Source organism: Stegastes partitus, unplaced genomic scaffold, assembly GCF_000690725.1.
Source record: "Stegastes partitus isolate 25-593 unplaced genomic scaffold, Stegastes_partitus-1.0.2 Scaffold263, whole genome shotgun sequence".
NCBI classification, from domain to species: Eukaryota; Metazoa; Chordata; class Actinopteri; family Pomacentridae; genus Stegastes; species Stegastes partitus.
In genome coordinates this window covers 312,507-331,428 of record NW_007577994.1, presented here as the reverse complement: position 1 = coordinate 331,428, position 18,922 = coordinate 312,507, and the positions used below count along the sequence as shown (strand labels likewise).

At 38.8% G+C, this 18,922-nt stretch overlaps 1 protein-coding gene across 1 annotated transcript; it reads left to right on the top strand.

Moving 5' to 3' along the window:
• Nucleotides 1-1,551: 1,551 nt before the first annotated feature.
• On the top strand, nucleotides 1,552-12,848 carry sting1 (stimulator of interferon response cGAMP interactor 1). The gene is made up of 7 exons (XM_008282192.1): nucleotides 1,552-1,632; nucleotides 4,592-4,818; nucleotides 5,989-6,181; nucleotides 8,795-8,903; nucleotides 9,081-9,325; nucleotides 11,745-11,931; nucleotides 12,365-12,848. Exons 2-7 carry the CDS (start codon nucleotides 4,592-4,594, stop codon nucleotides 12,628-12,630), a joined length of 1,227 nt encoding a protein of 408 aa, XP_008280414.1. The 5' UTR covers nucleotides 1,552-1,632; the 3' UTR covers nucleotides 12,631-12,848.
• The last annotated feature ends 6,074 nt before the right edge of the window (nucleotides 12,849-18,922 follow it).

Sequence of the window (18,922 nt, the reverse complement as noted above, 5' to 3'; positions counted from 1 at the left end):
TTGGTTTGCCTGGTGGTCAAGACAATGATTCCCAACTACTGCACCTGATGAAGTTTTAATTGTAAGATAAAGATAAGATAAGCTTTTATTAATCCCACAGCGGGGACATTTACAGGATTACAGCAGCGAAGGGGACAGTGCAAACAGGTAGGGATCATCTGTAGAAAATAAAAATAGACAAAAAAAACACTTTCTGTACCTGCTGACTCTCACACGGACAGCGGCTGATGTATACTTCTTATTATACAACATTCCAGTCAGCTGTGGCTCCGGTGGTCTATATAATATTAGGCAAGTCATTTTAATGTTGTGGCAAAAGAGTTTACACCCTCTGATGGCAAAATATATGTTCCTTGGAGTTTAGCAGACCCTCTAATATTCTCAGACGTGAAAAGTACAACATTACGCTAAGTAGAAAGATTGTGGAGTGGCTTAAATGTTATAAAGAATAGAAATGATCCCTAAAACACTGCTTAAAAGAGAGCTAATGCAACCGTGATGAAATAGACGGTTGAAATGTGCAGTTTTTTTCTGGGTTAGTGTTACAAATGCAAATTTAACTAAACTGAGGGCAAACAGAAGCAGTTTGATTGAAGACAATCCGGTCATGATTTCTTTAATTAACACTCACCAGCATTAACACAGGCAGTGTAAAAATTCTGCCTCTGTATATTGTTCTAATTATATATTGTGTTAAAGCACAATCTAAATGTGTTAACCAGTTTAATTCCAACGTCACAGCAGCAAAAGCAGCAAAATGGTCGTCTGCAGGGGCACATCTTTGTTCAATCATTGGTTCCTGCATGTTTTTTTGTTTTTTTTAGAGTCCAATGAACGAAAAGCTTCCTAACTGTTAATCGTTATCAGCAAATGAAGGACAGAATGGTAAAATCAGTTCAAATAAACATATCTAGGATACAGCGGATGGATGAAGTGCTACTCAGGTTAGTCTGTAAGGGGCTTTGGTCACACAGATAAGGTTAGGAGTTAGTGATCTGAAACCTCCAGGCATTCGACTCTTTCCCGTGTTTTAAACAGTATGTTCCACGACTATCATCCAAACACCAAAATGAGGGAATAACTTCTCCATCCAACAAAGTTCCAGACACTCCAGAGGAAGCAGCTGTTTATAAGACTTTTGTAAGTCACTTAATGATGGTTTTTAACTTTCATTTGTGACTTGTGAAGTGTGTGGGGTACTTTTTCCACTTTAAAATCCGAAAGGTTCAACAAAGAAGACACAAAATGACCACTGCAACATATTTGCATCTCTTCTGTTATGAAACACTTCGACTGACAGCAGCTGAGCAAAAGAGCCAATGATAGCTGAAAGGACATAATTATAAACCTATCCTAAAAATACCACTGCTGTACAGTCAGAGCTTCCTGTTTTACAAACATTTGTCCTCCCTCTTCAGCCCTACCACCCCTTCCTCCCTTCCTCGCTCTCTCTCTCTCTCTCTCTCTCCCTTTATGGTGATTCACATCTGCTCACAAAGAGCGCAATTTAAGCGGAATCGAAACTGAAAGTGTTGGATAATAAGGGTGGGGAGAGGAGAAAAGGAGGAGAGACTGAGGGAGAGGCGCAAACAAGGAAAATCTCTCGAATCTGAAACACAGCAAACCGACAAGGTGAGTCCCTGCAAGCATGTCTTTGTCTCGTGTAGTTTTAAAATGAACTTAGAGTGGAGTTAAACTGTCCCCTGCAGTTTATGCTGTAAATGGATATGAGCTGTTTTCCCTCCTGTGCTGACTAAATGAGACATCCTAAATTTTGTAAAAGTAGAAGCCTTTTGTTTCTATTAGGTTGTATGACACCTCATTGTGTCTGATTGCATTGGAACTCTAAAGCTATTTGAATGGACTTGACAACACTGTTGTATTTTACAGTTATTTTCATACGGCGTTATCAAACACACTGATGCTGTGAAAGCAAACTCAGTTTTTAACATAAAGTTCACCAGTTACTGTTTTCACTTTGTGAGTCTCTGTACCTGGTGTGTGTGTGTGCATCAAATGGAAAGAATGTGATTGCGATATGACAAGCCCTTAGCGGCAGCAGCAATTATAGTTATCGATGGTTGAGGTTTCACTGGTTAAAAGTCAAATCCAACATATCCATCATGCAATTTTCACGAGCAGCAATGCTTAGTAAAGATATCTACAAACATTTCTCACTTGTGGAAACATGTACTGTAAACAGTTAACTAGTGAACTTTTACCACTGACTTCTTTTCACACTCAGTGAAAATGTCTGTAATTAAATTTAGCACGGTACAATTCCAAATCTATCATTTAATTTTGACTCGCAACAGTTCTAATTAAAGATATCTACAATCTATTTCTCACCAGCCAGAATGTTAATTATCATAATCAGTAATTCAGTTCACACTTATCGTAAATATCTAAAATTGTTCTTACACTACAGATATCATAAATTAAACTTCAGACATCAACTTTTTAATTCTGACTTGTGAAAATCTAATTATTGTTATGTTTGCTTGGAATTGAGTGAGAATGTGACTTCACATATCCAGAACTGAATTTCAGATATCTGCACATGTGACTTGTGAAAATGATATTCGTACTAGTAACAGTTACATTTGAGATATCTACAGTTTATTTTATTACCAGTGAAAATTGAATTTTAGATATCAAAACAGGAACAAGTCAAAATGTCATTAATGTCTTCAGTAATACATATTCAAATTGAATATGCAAATTAGGGCAGCGCATGTCAAACATATTGGAAATCTATGGAAATGAAAGTTCAATTGTAAATCTGTAGTCACTATTCTCACTTGTGAATAAGAAACAGGAGCTATCTAAAATAAAATTCCAAGATATCTGTAAATCAGTTTTGGCTAGAAGAAATGTGACTTCTACATGATAAAGTGCATATTTAGCAGGTGTTCATATGTTTGTCTGGATGTCTGGACAGATTTTATCATTGCATCACAGCTGTGCAAGATACTTTGAAACCTTGATCATGTTGATCATCAATCCCTTACTTATACATTAATTCATCGTACAGTAATTATATGCTTATCTATTTTCATGTAAAACATTTAAGGGTCAATGACGTGACGTGCATGTTGTTCTGTCCGAGTGGATTATGTCCTTCTAATATAATTCAATCAATTCATGACATATATCACTTTATTCTATAAAACCTATTTAGTTTGAACACATTTTCAGTACTTTCAAATAAATACTTTCTTTTATGTTTTAGCTTGTCAAACCCTCAAAATGTCAGGTGGCGCAGCTGTCCGTGCAAATGAACAGACTGAAAATATGATTAAAAACGGTATTTTAATGATAAGAAATTCAAAATTAAATATGATGGCATTATTTCATGTTTTAAACCTCTCAAATGAACCCAGTTTCACAAATAACAGTAGTTTTAAAGCTGCTGATATAATTCGAAAACATTTGTCCAACAATTTGTATGTTCTTAAAGGTCAGCGCGGCACAACCATAAACATGGGACTTTTATTTTGAAGAACTGTGGTATTAACAATAAACAGGACGTTGTATCAGCCAGAGCACCCCAAGGGACCTTTCTGGCTGACCGAAAAGGTTTGTCGACCTCTCAAATATTGATTAAAAAATAGGTACTTTTAACTCCTAGGTGGACTGGCACACTTTTCGTATCAGGTGGTACAACCGAAACAAAACTAGGAAAATGTTATTTTATCATAAAACTCTGTTTTGTCCTTAAAAATCAAAAGTAAGAACTTGCTAGCAAGATTGTGAGCTAATACAGGTGTCCAAGTAGAAGCCAGTTCGATTTGAAATTAGTTGCAAATGTCAGGTGGTGGTGGTGCAACCAGTAAGTCAGGTGGCGCAACTGCAGGACATGTCATTATATGAAATAATTAATGTGATTTAAAGACCTAGTGTCATCTATTACATATCTAAAATGATTATTAGTTTTAGGTTGACAATGTTACCCAAATTAAAACCTTTTTCATGATATTTTCAAATTCTGGATCCCAGTCCAAAGTTTGTATAATACTTTTTCTTCCTTTAAATATAAGGTCAGGTGCAACAGATACCGAATACTGAGCTTTGCCCTTCGGCTCTTCTCTTTTACACCATAAAAGTTTCCAGTATGTTGCGCGCCTCGCCAGGCTGTCAATGATGTCACAACACCTGCATTTCTATTAAAAGATAAAAGACAGAACTGTGACTTAGCCAAAGTTTTGCTCAACAGAAGGAAGTGACATCCTGTGCAATTTGTGATAAACTTACACTTGAGAGATAAATTTGGCTTGACTCAATAAACTGTATTTTTTAACTGGGCTCTAATGTGACGGCTGATGATGATGATGATGTATGCTGGGGCTGTAAAAGCCAAACTGTGCTCTTTTGGCATCGTTGGGGTTAGAACCTCGAATTCACAAAATGAAATGTACAGAAAACAATAAACACAGCGTTATTTCTCACTCCACCACAACACTTCAGACGGCAGCTCAGACTTCATTAAAGTGGCTTTTAGCAGTTTTGTGGGTGAGCTGGCCCTACACTGATCAATGCATCTGGTTTCCCTGTAACTGCTCCCTGACCCTCGCTCACCATTTCCTGACAGATGCAAAGCCTCAGAGATCAAGACACTCTCATCCCTCGGCCTCGTGGGAATTTGCCTAAGGCGTGTGCTGCAACGCTAGCTGCCGTAACGATGGGAGGCGTCGTGGTTCTGTTTCCTAACAGGCTATTTGGCTTGGTTGCCAAGGCAATACTCATGCTGACCCTTGGCCCTTTGCTGCACGGACTCTGTCTGCTGGCAGAGGAGATGTTGCACCACTACAACACGAGGTGAGGCTGTGTCCGTGGGTGTTTACTGCTCCTGTCACGTTTCTCAAGTCCTGCACCTCTATGGAAAGAAGTAGAGACAACTCAAAAATGTCCTCTGTGCCGTATGACACAGTGGTAATACCATCAATCTTTAAAACAAGAGTTGAACTTCTTTGATTATTTATTTTACAAAATTTGAAAAACCTGAAATCAGCGTGTATAACATTTTCCCAAGCGCCCCCATGTGTTACCAATACTGGAAATAAAATGCTGGTCCCTATCATGATGTTAAGCTTTGATGTGGATATTTGTTCAAACTGAACGACACAGATGAGTAAAAGCTACAGGACTGGTTTTAAAGTGGAAAATCCAACATTTCCCTGTTTTTACAGTTTCTGCCTCTGATAAATAGTGTAAATTTGGCAATTAAAAAAAAAAAAAAAAGGATAACATCACTCTCAAACCCACAGGTGGTTTTTGGGGTTCAGTGTGTTAATGATCAGTAGATGTATCTGGAATGTAAAAAGGTCTGCTCATGATGAGGATGACAAACCTGGAACCTTTCCAGATAGACAGTCGTTTTCAATCAAAGTACTCTTTAAACCTGCTCTGTCATACGTGTTTCACGCCAAACAGCAGACAGACAAAGTTCGTGATTGGCTGGTAGCAGTTAAAGGTATTTCCTTCATCAGTAAGTCAAGGCCAACAGAGACAATGAGATGTCTTCTGACTTTCTGTATTAATATACTGCATAGATAGTACAGATTAATCTTGATCTCAGTAACCATATGTTTCCAGTGTTAACATCACTCTCTCTAAATGACAATGTTTTATAGAAGGTACATACTGAGCAAATTTCCATTGACTAGGTGTCTAAAAGACCTCTAAATGGTACCATCGTCTTGGCTAAATCAGGCAGAATTACGGTTAAAAGATCACACCTAGCTGCTGTTTCACTATTATTTCAACTGCTCCACATTTAAATATATATGGTACAATGATATCAAAAATTTGCAACGGAGACATACACGGCAGCCTGTATTTAGCTGGAGATATTCAAGATGATATGAGAGCTACGACATAACAACAACGCTGAAATCTGCTTCACGTTCATCCACCAGTACAAGAGTGAAACAGTAGAGACATAAAGCCCGTGTCAACTGCGCCTCCTTCCCTCTGTGTTTTGTTCAGGTATCGAGGTCGAGCGTTTCTGAGCCACATGCTGCCAGCCTGTGGTTTTGGGGGTAAGACGCTGCTGGTTGCAGGGCTGGCAGGCCTCCTGCTGTACCTGGCTGGACACCCTCTTCCACACAAAGACCAGTACTGGCATCTCCTCATCCTGGTCTCTGTTCTTTATCCACTGTTCAAAAGCCTGGGAGTCCTGGTGAGGACTTGACACACAAACACTAATATCTTTCTTGTACTGGGGTTTCTGCCTCTCTTTTCAAGTCTTGGTATCCCTCCATGCTGCCTTTAGTTTCTATTCATACAGAAATAGTGCTGAACTTTAGTCTAATGGAAAACACACTGAAAGATCTAAACTTTTGGAAATGTTGAATAACAGTAGTTTCTTGTAAACGGAGACATTTAAATTAGCATGTAGGCATCTTATGTAAGTCTGACATTATCCCTGGTAAGTACAGCACATGTCAAAGGTAATCTATCCAAACTAGGAAAGCCCAGTATTTGTGTTAAAATACATCTTACGGCTATGCTGTCTTAAATCTCCTGACCCCTCACAGCAAGCACTGCTCAGTAAACTGCCATCCCTGCTTATCGAGCTCCACTAGTCTTACAAAGAGTCACTAATTAGCAGCACCTCTGGTTTGCCTCTTGACCTGTCTCACATAAGATTACTTTCAGTATGATGCTGAGTCTAAGTCTGGAGAAGTCTACAGGGTTGTCCAGAGGTCAGCCTCTCCATAACCACAGTGTTGCGTGGGCAGTCGTCTCAAAACCTCCTTGTTCATTCTCCAACAATGTCGAGATCCGTCTGGTTAGAGGACACTATACAGTCATTGCGTCATTGTTTATAATGTCGCAGCATTCGTTCGTATACTTCATACCTGTATGTTTTTAGTTACGAGTTATACATTTAGAATGCAAAATATGAGTAAATATTTAGTGACAGTTAAACTTTAAACATGGTAATCACAATACAGTTTCATTGCTGGTCAAATGACCTCCATGGCGAGCTACCTACGTCGCTGAATTACAAGCCTTATACCATATTAGCCTGTTAGCATTGTTGAAATAGCTTGGTAAACAATGACCAAACAATGTACAATATTTATGATATGTGCTATATTTTTGGCCAGTTATTACTATCCAATAACCAACCTAAATGTCTGAAAAGATTTTTACTAACACTTTGAGAAAGACAATCTTTTCATAGCTTTGATAACGAGCTTCCCCACTCTGTGCAGCATTACAGATTTACGTTATTGTTTCTAATATCTTTTTTCACCTATTTCATGCTGTGTGAAAACAGAGAATGCATAAACAGTGCTATTTTAATTTTAAGAGGATTAGTTATAAGGCAGCAAAGTGAAAACTAAATATCTATGGAACTGTAAAGGATGCTTGCCAATGCAGGTTTAGTAATTAACCCTTTCAGCCTCTCTGTTTCCACTTTGGAGTAGAATCTGACACTTTGACCACAACATTAGCTCTGAGTGTGCAAAAGCAGCAACACAAGTTGTTGGTGACTATTGTTTAATTGTAGATACAGGATGTAATTTCACTCCTGTGAACAAAGCACTGGTTGAACAATGGATGTTTAATGCTTTAGCCTCTATGGTGATGGAAATGTTTGAGAGGGAACTTGACAACAGGGCAGAAAAAGTGGCACTTGTTGCCTTTCCAAGTTTAACGAAGCAACAACGAGCTCACTGAGAAAGCTTCTACAGGGGCGGTTCCTGCAGTGGAAAACAGCTTATGGTTTTATTTTAATTTTATTTACTAGTTTTCAATCTAGGTTGATGCTGGGTTTTTAAAAAAAAAAGGTCAAAGAAAAAAGCGGTCCTCATCCTTTTTGCCAGTAAAAAACATCAGAGTGACTCCTGGGTTCAGTCCACCTGAAGTTGCAGGAATGTGTGACAGCCACATTATCTCACAGTGTTACCTGCAGTATTAGTGAAGGACAGTGTAGAAGTAAATTCAAATGTGTTGCTAACTTTAAAGAATGTAATGTCACAAATTACATCTAGAGGCAAGTATTCTGTAAATGTAAGTAAAGTACATTTAAAAGTAATCCTCCCAACACTGCTTTCCATACAAATCCTCCAAAGCAAGCTCACGTCTCTACTAGTCTCTACTAGTAGAAACCTTAATAAGGTAGTGAAACCAGCAAGCCTACTGTAAGTCCACATTTAAAGAGAATTCTAAAACTACATCAAATGAGCCAGGAAAATCTGCACAGCGTGAATCTGTATGTCTTCACACTCCTGATTAATTTAGATCAGTGGGTTTTTTTTGGTGCACCAAAAAAGTTAATCACCTGAAAGCTTCCTGTAGGTTTGCATCTCAGAGCAACATGGCAGAAGTGAAAATAGCATAAAAGGACTCCACTTCAGAAGGACCAGTGCCTATGTAAGAACATCTCCTGAAGCAGCAGTTGATTATAATTGATATGGCATTTCTGGAGTAAAAATAGACTCAAAATAGACTATGTCTTCATCAGCAAGAATGACCATCGTGTTCACACTGTTCTCAAAGAACTGCTGCATAATTTTAAACAAAGCTCACTGTTCCTTCAGACTCCTTATAGAAACTGGCAGCATAACAGATTCAAATCCAGGTCAGGTTTGAGCGTAGCCATCGCTGTCTCTTGCTTTTGCACCGAATTCAATCTAAAGATATATTTGTCCTACAATGGGAAAGGGCAGCTCGGGTGCAGGGATGCCCTTTTCTTTTGTCTGACACCTTTTGGAAGGTGTCAGGTGGCTCCTGAGCCGAGGTGAAGCGTCGTGACATCCTGTCTGTGGTCGGTGTGTAGGGTCCGTCGGAGGTGGAAGTGTCAGACATCTGCGAGGGGAGGAAGATGAACGTGGCCCACGGCCTGGCCTGGTCCTTCTACCTGGGCTACCTGCGACTGGTGTTGCCACGTCAGTAACACTAAAACACACACACACACACTATTGATTTTAGGTTTGTGCTCATTTCCTGTATAGTAGAGTCTGTCGTGCTGTATTCTTTGAGATCTATACGGAACATTGCACTCTATATCCTCGAGATACTGGATCTGGATAAATTTAAGTGTGTGTTTCTGCATTTCTATCCAGATTTGGAGGATTCAATTGCAGCCTTTCGTGCCACACACCAGTCCAGCAGCACCTGGAGGGGTCGCGGCTCCAGGAAGCTCCTCGTCCTCATCCCTCTCAACGCCAACATCTCACACAAGCTGGAGGATGAGGATGACAACATCCGTTTCTATGACAACCTCCCAAACAACGAGATAGACAGGGCAGGAGTCCGGGGGCGAGTCTATAAGCACAGCGTCTACAGAGTGCTGGATGAGAATGGGAAGGTAGGCGAGGATGTAAACTGAGACTGTCATGCGCGTATATTAACGCTGCAAGGTTCTTTTTCAGCGGGTAATCTGTATCAGATTACATTTAGATGCTTAAACTCCTCTCAGGTTCAGATGAAAAATATGCACAGTACCACATAAAGTAATCACAGAAGCTGCAGTTTGAAAGCTGAAAGCCACTCATGCTGTAATTCAACTTGTCGTCGGTCTTGTTGTCTCCAGTGTGGGCTGTGAAAGACTCAGTGTGCTGATATTTTCTCCTTTGATCAGATTTGTAAAGACTGCACAGCCTAAATGCGACAGAGAGCAAGAGTCACAGTAAACTGACAGACTCAAGGGGCTGTGTCTGTCTGTCTGTCTGTACGTATATATATGTGTGTGTGTGTGTGTTTATATACATATCTATATATATTTTCTCTGTCAATATTTTAAGATAGCTCATCAATGTGCTCTATATTCGATGTGTTTGATGTGGCATATCTAACACTGATTGTACTGAAAACCAGCTCTGCAGTTCAGTCGAGGGAAAGGCAGTTTGGGATTGCATGAAAGCATCCTGAGTACCATGTAAGGCCAAAAATAGCCACCAATTATTTCAAAGTGATTACAAGAATGATGTTATGGCCTTATTTTACTGTTGTAGATATTACACAGAAAAGGAGGATAATTAATATTTAGTGCATTACTGTGCTTCAGTGCAATTTTGAAGTACTTCTGCTTTATATCCATTTGAAGGAAGTTCACACTTTCACAGCCTAAAAGTGTGTTTGACCTTTATTTGACCCCTTTACAGATGAGGAGTTTGCGTACAAAACACAATGATTCTAACTAATCATGGTCGTTTGCAATCTGATCAATTAATTACCACATTCACAATCATTGGAGTAATTGTCTATAAAACGCCAGAAAGTAGAAACAAATATTCATCCCAGTGTCCTATAGTTCAAGGTGACATCTTCAAAATGTCTGCACATCAATCCAAAACCAGTTACATAAAGTTTGCAATCATATAAATCAGAGAAAATCAGCAAATCATCACATTGTAAAAAGCATGCAAACAGACTTTGACTGAAAATGCAGTCATCTAAATAGTTGTCAGTTAATTTTCTGTCCATAAACTAGTTGTTTTGTAATATATGACACGTTTATACGGTCCAACTGTATATAAAGTAATTATAGTTAGCTGACCAGTTAGAACTTCACATGCCTTATGTCAGTACCATGGCTGCAATATTTTAGTGATTGATATATATATATATATATAATCATTGTTGGTATTGGCTGATGAAGACTTTGAAATTAAATGCTGACAATGACAGACATGATGGCTGACTGACTAAAAGTTTACAGTTTTGTTTGAAAATGTTACAGAAAAATAATGTAAGTTAAATTAGTTTTTGTCTTTGTAAAGCTTTGTATGTTATGCCTCACAAGCCAGTGGGCCAACACATTAAGTGTAGGCACGATAATGTGTTAATTCCACTACAGAAGAGACCTGATGTTCTCTGCAATTAGGTGGAAAAAATATGTACATATATCTGCAATCTGCCAAATGAGTAGCCAAATATCTGCATATTGAATATCCGCAAAAATCCAATATCATGCCTACCTAAAATAAACATAGAATGACGTTAACAGAAGACTACTTAACTTTCCGGACAAGAAGATGTTAGAAAACTTGGTCATCGTAGCTTCTGTTTAAACAAATAGCATCACGTTAAGCAAACATTTTGCTGATAATGTTTACTTCCATAACTTCATTAGCTTTTGGAGTACAGACAGACAAAAGTTGGTTTGCTCTCTCTGTGCTGCTGTATTAACGTGGCGGCACAAGATTTATCCTGTTTTAAGCCTATTATACATTAATGCATGCACAATTATGAAAACTATATTTCATTTCTTCTAATAAATCCCCCGTAAATCCTGCGGTCCTTAACGTATCTGATCAGAACCTGTACAGTGTGAGCAACTGAAATCTGACGGCTTCACTGTAAAGACTGATAAGTTTGTTGGCAAATTCACTATTTCAAATGTATTTTTACATTATGCAGGACAGTGTTTTGGTTCATTTATCTTTCTGAGACAATAAAGACACACTGAGACTTGCGATGCCTTTTCATCGCTGATGAGCTGCACTTTGAGATACAAAAATACAAAAAGAAGATTTGCTGGGATGTACATCACCTCCAACAGCAGTCTACAGCACAGAATTACCACCACCTGCTGGTTAAAGCTGAGACCTCACTAGTAGAACGGTGGTCCATTAAAGCACAGTAACAGCACCATCTACCTGTCAAACATGGCAATCAAACATAACTGAAGCTAGAGTGCTACAAGCTTTTAACGGATTATCTTTCAGGAAATGTACCTTCCTCTGGGTGTCTGTTTCTGTTAATGCATGTGTGTGTGTAAACAGGCCCATGAGTGTGTGGTGGAGTACGCAACACCTCTGCTGACCCTCTACAGCATGTCCCAGGAGAGCAGCGCCGGTTTCGGGGAGCCTGAGCGCAGACAGCAGGTCCTTCTCTTCTACAGGACCCTGCAGGACATCCTGGAGCACTCGCTGGAGTGCCGCAACCGCTACAAGCTCATCCTGCTCGATGGTACGAAGACAGTCTGCGTGTGTGAACTTTGCACACACCTCGCAGCATGACACGGGCTGCTTTTAGTGGGATTTTAGCTTTTAGATTATCCCCTTTCCCACAAGGATTGACAATTAGGATTTGTGTATTTATAGATGCTTTTACAATTTCTGTGTTTTTAAAGATGATACACGGCGCTCTCACACTGCACAGAGTAAAGCTGAAATGAAGTAGGTCAGAGTTTCTGGGTTTGGTCCAATTAATGCTGGCCTCATGTGAACTTTTAGTCTTTTTTGTTTCCTCGCTTAAAGGCTCACCCAACTTCTGCATGATCACTATTTTAAGAAACATATCTTTTTGAAAAGAAGAGCTACAAACAATAAAGATAATCAGAGTCAGAGTGCTAAAAGAAACAACCACAGATCACATCTTCTTCTTCTTCTTCTTCTTCTAGATAAGCATGAGGACGACCCTCACTTCTTGTCCAAGGCTATCCTCCGACATTTACAGCAGCAGGAGAAAGAGGAGTTCTGTCTCACCCCACCTCCTCACCAGGAGATGGTGCACCCATTATCAAACAGTTCGAGCGCCCCGCCAAGTGCGCCGTCCATGGACGGTGACTGGCACCACCCGGAGCCGATGAGCAGGGAGCCCACGCTCATGTTCAGTCTGGAGAAACCTCAGCCCCTGAAGGGACCTGTTGAGAACAGCGACTACTAGCAGACAGAAACCTGAACACATGTTCAGGCACAGAGAGAGTAGTACTGAAACACACACACACACCTCCCACAACTTTCAGTGTATTCCTGCTCTGTCACACTATACTCTTGTATCTTCTTGTAGCAGCTTCACAGATTAGGGATTTTATATATAGAGTCTAGAAACATATGCATACAGCTCAATTTGGATTAAAAGACAATAAATAAATTTGGGAGTTGTGTTTGATTTTTCTTTCTGTATAATGAAGGGTTTGGTATATAAGAACGTTTAGACATTAAGATACGTGGAAAATATTATTGTCAAAGTGAGCAACTTTAATTGGAATTCTATGACCTGCCTGCTATATTTAGAAAATGTCCTGGTGTACAGTGCAGATTAGACATTCAGACAAATATGTGTGCAGTGGAAAAGTCGTGCACAGATTGTTCAGTGCACATGAAGTGCACCTTGCTTTAGCGCTGAGGAAATGTTGCAACTCCAAGGGAATAGTTCGTCATCCTCCTTCCTCCTTTAGAGAACAGGACGTGATCTTCCCGCCCAGTTAATATAGTTAACTTAACAGCCTGTATGACGTCTGGAGCTGCTGCTGTTTCTATCTTGGTTCATACGACAGCAATTTAGCTGGTTAATGTTTTTCTACGTTTTTATAGATTTTTTTTAAGTTGACTTTTTAACCCCAATGATCTTCTGGGAGGGTGCTGACACAGAGATTAGTTAAAAAGTACGTTTTTTCCCATCAATTAATGTTTGAATGTATGCAAAAAATGTATAAATAGAACAGAACATATAAAAACAGTCACTGTGAAAGGAAAATGGGTCAAGGAGGATCATATGTAGATCAGCACCCTGAAAATAATGTTTGTGCTCAACAACATAGAACAGTTTACATCAGTCTGTCAGAGGAATGTTAACTTCTGATGAAATTATTTTCATACCTCAACTTAAATTTGACTTTAAATTACACATATTAATACACAATAATAACAATAATAAGGGGATGCAGTTACCAACATTTTTAAGTCAATCCTACCTATAAACTTGACATTTGCACCTTAACAGGGTTAAGCTTTTTATCTTGTAACCAATGTTTTTTAACAAAGTTGTGAATAATAGCTCCCTTAATTACTTTTTTTTTTCTTTTTTTAATGAGGATAAAGCTCGGAAAAGACATTGTGTTTGATAAAGAAGTAGAGGGGAGGAGAGAAATGTGTTTAACGCCTGTATAAACAGAAGAAGTTGTCACCAAACACCTGGCTCTAAGCCTGTTTATCTGCGTCTCACATGTGCACACACACCTCATGAGTGCAAGCGCTGCAGCTGCTGAAATGGCTCTGAGAGGTTGCATCAGATGTGTTTACAGCCTGCATGTGTTGTCGACAAGGGAAAGGTGAGGACAAGGACAGCGGGATCTGATCCAAAACACACTGCATTATCAGCACAGTTACTGAGTGCAGCGTATCAAGACGGTTTACAACTTCAGGGCAGCCTGGACGGGTCAGCATGAAGCTCTCTAAACTGGTTGTTCTGAACCCAAGAAGGGACACAAGGAAATAAACTCTTGTTGTGTGAAGGAAACACGTTCAAATGAAACAGGATAAACAGTCTGCTTTGGGAGAGTTGAACAAGCAAACTCTAATATAATGTTACAAACACCTTCCTGACATTTTGAGGAAAACATTTATCTTTGTACAGAGTCATGAAGCCGACAGACACGAGAGAGATACCGTTTCTCGCTTCGACCACCATTGTTTGAGATTATTGGAGCTTTCAAGTTCTCCTGCTTTACTCCAGACTGTAAAAGCTGTGATAATCCATTAACATTGACTCTATACAATGCAACAGTTGAGGTTACCAGTAATCTGACTATACAGATTCTGTTGTGAAGATCATAAAGTCAATACATTAAGAATGTTGCAATGGAGTCTATTAATTATGGAGTTACTAACTACTGGGACTGTACACAAAAAAATGAGTTGAAACTGAGAGTAATACATCACTGACAAATGTTCTTTTCTCAGCTGCATATTGTCGGAAACTAAATCCATTTGGGTTTTCTCTGATTTTGAATAGAAATAGTCCAAAACAATAACACTGGACAGTAATTCAAATGCATCAGTGTAGCTCTAATAACACTAAACAATAAACACTGCAGTAAAAAACTGTTTATAGCTGAATAATCTTGACTGAAAAAAAAAACAGCATAATAACCCTGCACAGTGTATGTATGTCAATATCTTGTCCTCATCAGGCCACTGATATGACTAGTGTGTTTTGATCACATTCCTTCTTTGTTAGATAAGGATTTAAAAAGAACAACACACCCTCATAGTTGGAGACATGTGAGCTGTAGTTGTGGCTACAGTGACAGGTGACCGCCGGAGACATGTCGAACCTGTTTTTCACTGGAAAACAAGTTACATCCCAAGCTGTTGACATCAGCTGACACACTGGTGCTGATGGATGGATAATAATGAGGGAACAGCAGCTGAGTTTACACACAGCAAGACGTGAACTTAAAGGGGAACAGAGAATATTCCTCGTCTGACCACATCGGTACCAGTGAGGAAAGCACAAGTTCATTGGAAAAGATCATTACGTCGTCACTTGTTACTTGAATTTGTAATATTTGTGCAAAATAGGGTTGAAAAGGCCACATAAAATATGCAACTTAAAGGCTAAATTGAAATGGTTATATAATAATGAGCACAAGAATTATATAAAAGCACATACACAGTAAATATTGGTTAGGTAGTGACCATATGATGTCACCACACACACTGTACTTCCCCTGCACTTCCACGCAAACACACTTCCTTATCGGTGCCCAGTCTTTTAAATGACAGCAGCTTATCGTAACGTGATTGGTTGACAGCTGTGATGTCACATCAGGGAAATTTTCTAAGAAGGTGACTCAGGTGTGAGACGTTATCCTGTAAAAGAACTACTCAGTGTCTGCTGTCATGTCACGTCAGCAGGGCGGCAACACAGCAAGGAGTTGGTTTATTTCTAAACTGTGGTGAACAATACACTCTGTCACATGGTCACTCTTTGTGTTTCTTTGTATTAAAAGACAACAAACGTGTTCTTAGATGCCCACAATTAAGCGTAAGTCATGCACAGAATATGCTGTCTTTATTATAGTACCCACTTAGTGCCACAAAAGTACCTTACAATAAAATAAAGTTTAAAAAAAAGTCTGAAAAATATTAATAGATGTCCCACTTTGGTAAGTGGTCAGCGAGATAACCATAAAGTCATAACCATAAAGTTATAAATAAAGTCTTAATATTACTTTTAAGACTTGTCATAACACATATAGGGAGAGAAAGTGGGGAAAAAAAGAGTTGTGCGTTGTGTGTGCGTGTCCCGTGTGCTGCACCAGGTGTGTATGTGTCAGACCATGTTACTCACCCAATGAGTAAGCTGGGTTCATGCCATGTCTAGACTTGATGTACACACACTCGGAGTCTCTCAAGAATCTCACGTGCCTACACTGGAAGTGGAAAAAAAAGTTTAAATCATTAGCAAGAAACATAAAGACCAACCAGTGAGGCTTTTTGTGGCAGCACAGTTACTAGGCAATATTTGATGGAGCAAAATCTGATGTGTAAATTGGAAATATTTCTCTATAAGTACTGAACGTAACACAAAACACAGAAATATCAGGGGTAGTGTAACGGATCAAAATCATAGCAATTTTATTAAATGCTGACATAATTGTACACATAGATAAAGTATTTTTTTTTTAGTGACTTTACATTTAAATTGTTGTTCCCACCAGCGCAAGTCAACTTTAGTGTTTGTCCATTTTAGATTTTTTTTCATGACATACTTCTAAAAACAGCAGCAAACCTATTTGCACATATTATTGACATGGGATTAATTTGAGAGCAAACCAAAGCCCAAAGACATGATCTGTGTAGTATCTTGTATGTCATATAAGTAAACTAACTTCATGTGTTTTTAAAATGTGAATTTCAGGAGCATTTCTTATTAGTAAAAGAAGCAGTCAGTAATGTGTAGTAAAAGGATGCTTCCTCTGTGAACCGTGCTGTGGTATCAACCTATCGTCAGACTCTGAATACACCCATCGCACTAGACCACAATGGCCTACGTATATATAATTAGTCATAGGCTGGTATATTTCCATGACAGCTAGTAAGCCCTTTTCATTCACTAGTGGATTATATTTAAAGCAATGATCAGATGTTCATAAACTGAAGCACCAATGCAAAAATGTTTTATTCAGATTAAAGTTCCTTAAATATTATACGCAATATGATCAAAGTAAATGCTGAAAAATGACCTTTGAGTGTTCTGCTATTATTTATTGTCTTATTGGATAATTACAACAGATAGTAAAGATGGAAACTGTTTCTGGAAAACACTGTATTTTATGGGTCTGTAATTTGGAGGAGGCTTCCAGGAAAGATAAGGAAATATTCATTATATGGAGGTTAAGAATTTCCTTGTAGGAAGTGGTTAGAAGAGGTTAAGACTCTATTTAACCTCTGTGTCAGCAACAATTTATTGATTTTTTATTCACTATAGGAAACTTTTCTATTTCTATTTTCTATATATATGTATAGAATTACTGCCTGTACATAAAAGGTATTAGATTTTTAGTCAATGTACAGTGCTCCAAACTCACTGGAATATGCTTAAAGATTAATTGGAATTATTTGACTTAAACAACTCCTTTATTTTTTTCAAATATTCCAAATTTCTTCCAGTTAAATTTCTTGTAAATGAGTGAACCCCAGTGAAAATCTATTTTTTTGTACCCTAACATGTCCTTATAGTGTTTTGTATGTGCTAGAAGACACATCCTGCATGAAACAAGCAGTCAACACGACGGCTGAGCATTTCCATCTTGAAACTACAGTCTACCAATGACAGTCTCAGAAACACTGATTCAGACTTCAGGCTTTCATACGTAATAAATTTAAGGAACCAATCCTGTAAACTTGCAGGGTGGGACTTTCTGCATCATTATTTTTCTTCAGAATCGGTTTCCAGTTCAAAGACCCTTTTGTACAGAAAGCCACAACGGCATCACTGCGTAACCCATTTATTGTAATTGCTGGCATTGCACGATGATGCATTTCCTGTGCAAAGTGTACATGCAACATAGTGTGCAATTTGGCAAGGTCACACGTTGAATTTTGATCCTTGCATGCCATGATGTGTACCTGAGTGGCCAGTAGAAATGAGGCATCTTCGTTGTTAAGGTGTTGGTACTCTCACTTAACAAGCTCGTTTTGAAGTACATATTGGTCGAGCTACATCATTCTACCATATGGCTTGTTCATAATCTTTAAACCAATCACAGCCATCTCGTGCAATGCAAAGTGAAGGATGCAGCTTTGGTGCTCCCTCACAATAGTGACAGTTGGAACGTTTGCATGCAGGGAGATGAGCACTGTGTTTAAAATTGATAATGCACGGCAAGAAAAACCAGCAGGGCGACTTGACTGCATGATCCCAGTCCTCGGCAAAGCTGGAAATTCTCAGTGTGGTAGGTTGCTGTTACTTCCCATCTTAATGTAACACACAGACAGTGGAGGGAAAGACAAAGCTGATTGAAATGACTATACCCCCATCCTACATCCTGTGAGTCAGATTAGGGTGTTTCCCGGTGGAAGGTCTGAAAACTACCTATTTTGCCCAGTGACTCCCCTCAAGCAGCACTGCGAGCGCAGCACAAACTCCGTCCTATCTCGAGGGTCTTTCCTCCCATAGTATAACTTTCTATTGTGTGAAGTGGTTTTATAGTGTTTGAGCAGAGCTGTAGGTGAGCTGGTGTGTTCGAGCTGCACCGTGGGTCTGCACATTGTAAAGGAAACAACAGCACAGCGTTGCATTGAAACCATTGTCGGGCAGAAAGGGACACATTTAATGGAAAAACTCGACGAGTTTTTTAGGGTTTAAATCAATAAGCTGAGATTGACTTTAAAACAGGAAAGTGATGAGGAAATGTCCCCATATCAGATAAAACTTAATTAATCCTGAAGATAAGATAAGATAAGATATGCCTTTATTTATCTCACAGTGGAGAAATTCACATTGTTGATAGCAGCATTCAACAGAGGTAGACATATACGAGACAGGAAAAAATAGAAAAATGTACATATAAATATAAGAAATAGTGCAAACAAGGAGAGTAGTGCAAACAGAATATGAAAAATGGGCTTCTGAATGGGGGGTATATAGAAAAGATATATGTATATATATATATATATATATATATATATATATAAAAAGATAGGGATTAAATATATAATAGTAATAA

Excerpts from the sequence above, each read along its gene's own strand:
- sting1 (XM_008282192.1), top strand. The coding sequence starts at position 4,592 with ATGCAAAGCCTCAGAGATCAAGACACTCTCATCCCTCGGCCTCGTGGG. Across the intron at positions 8,904-9,080 it reads CCTGCGACTGGTGTTGCCAC|ATTTGGAGGATTCAATTGCA; the intron begins GTCAGTAACACT and ends ATTTCTATCCAG. Across the intron at positions 9,326-11,744 it reads TGCTGGATGAGAATGGGAAG|GCCCATGAGTGTGTGGTGGA; the intron begins GTAGGCGAGGAT and ends GTGTGTAAACAG.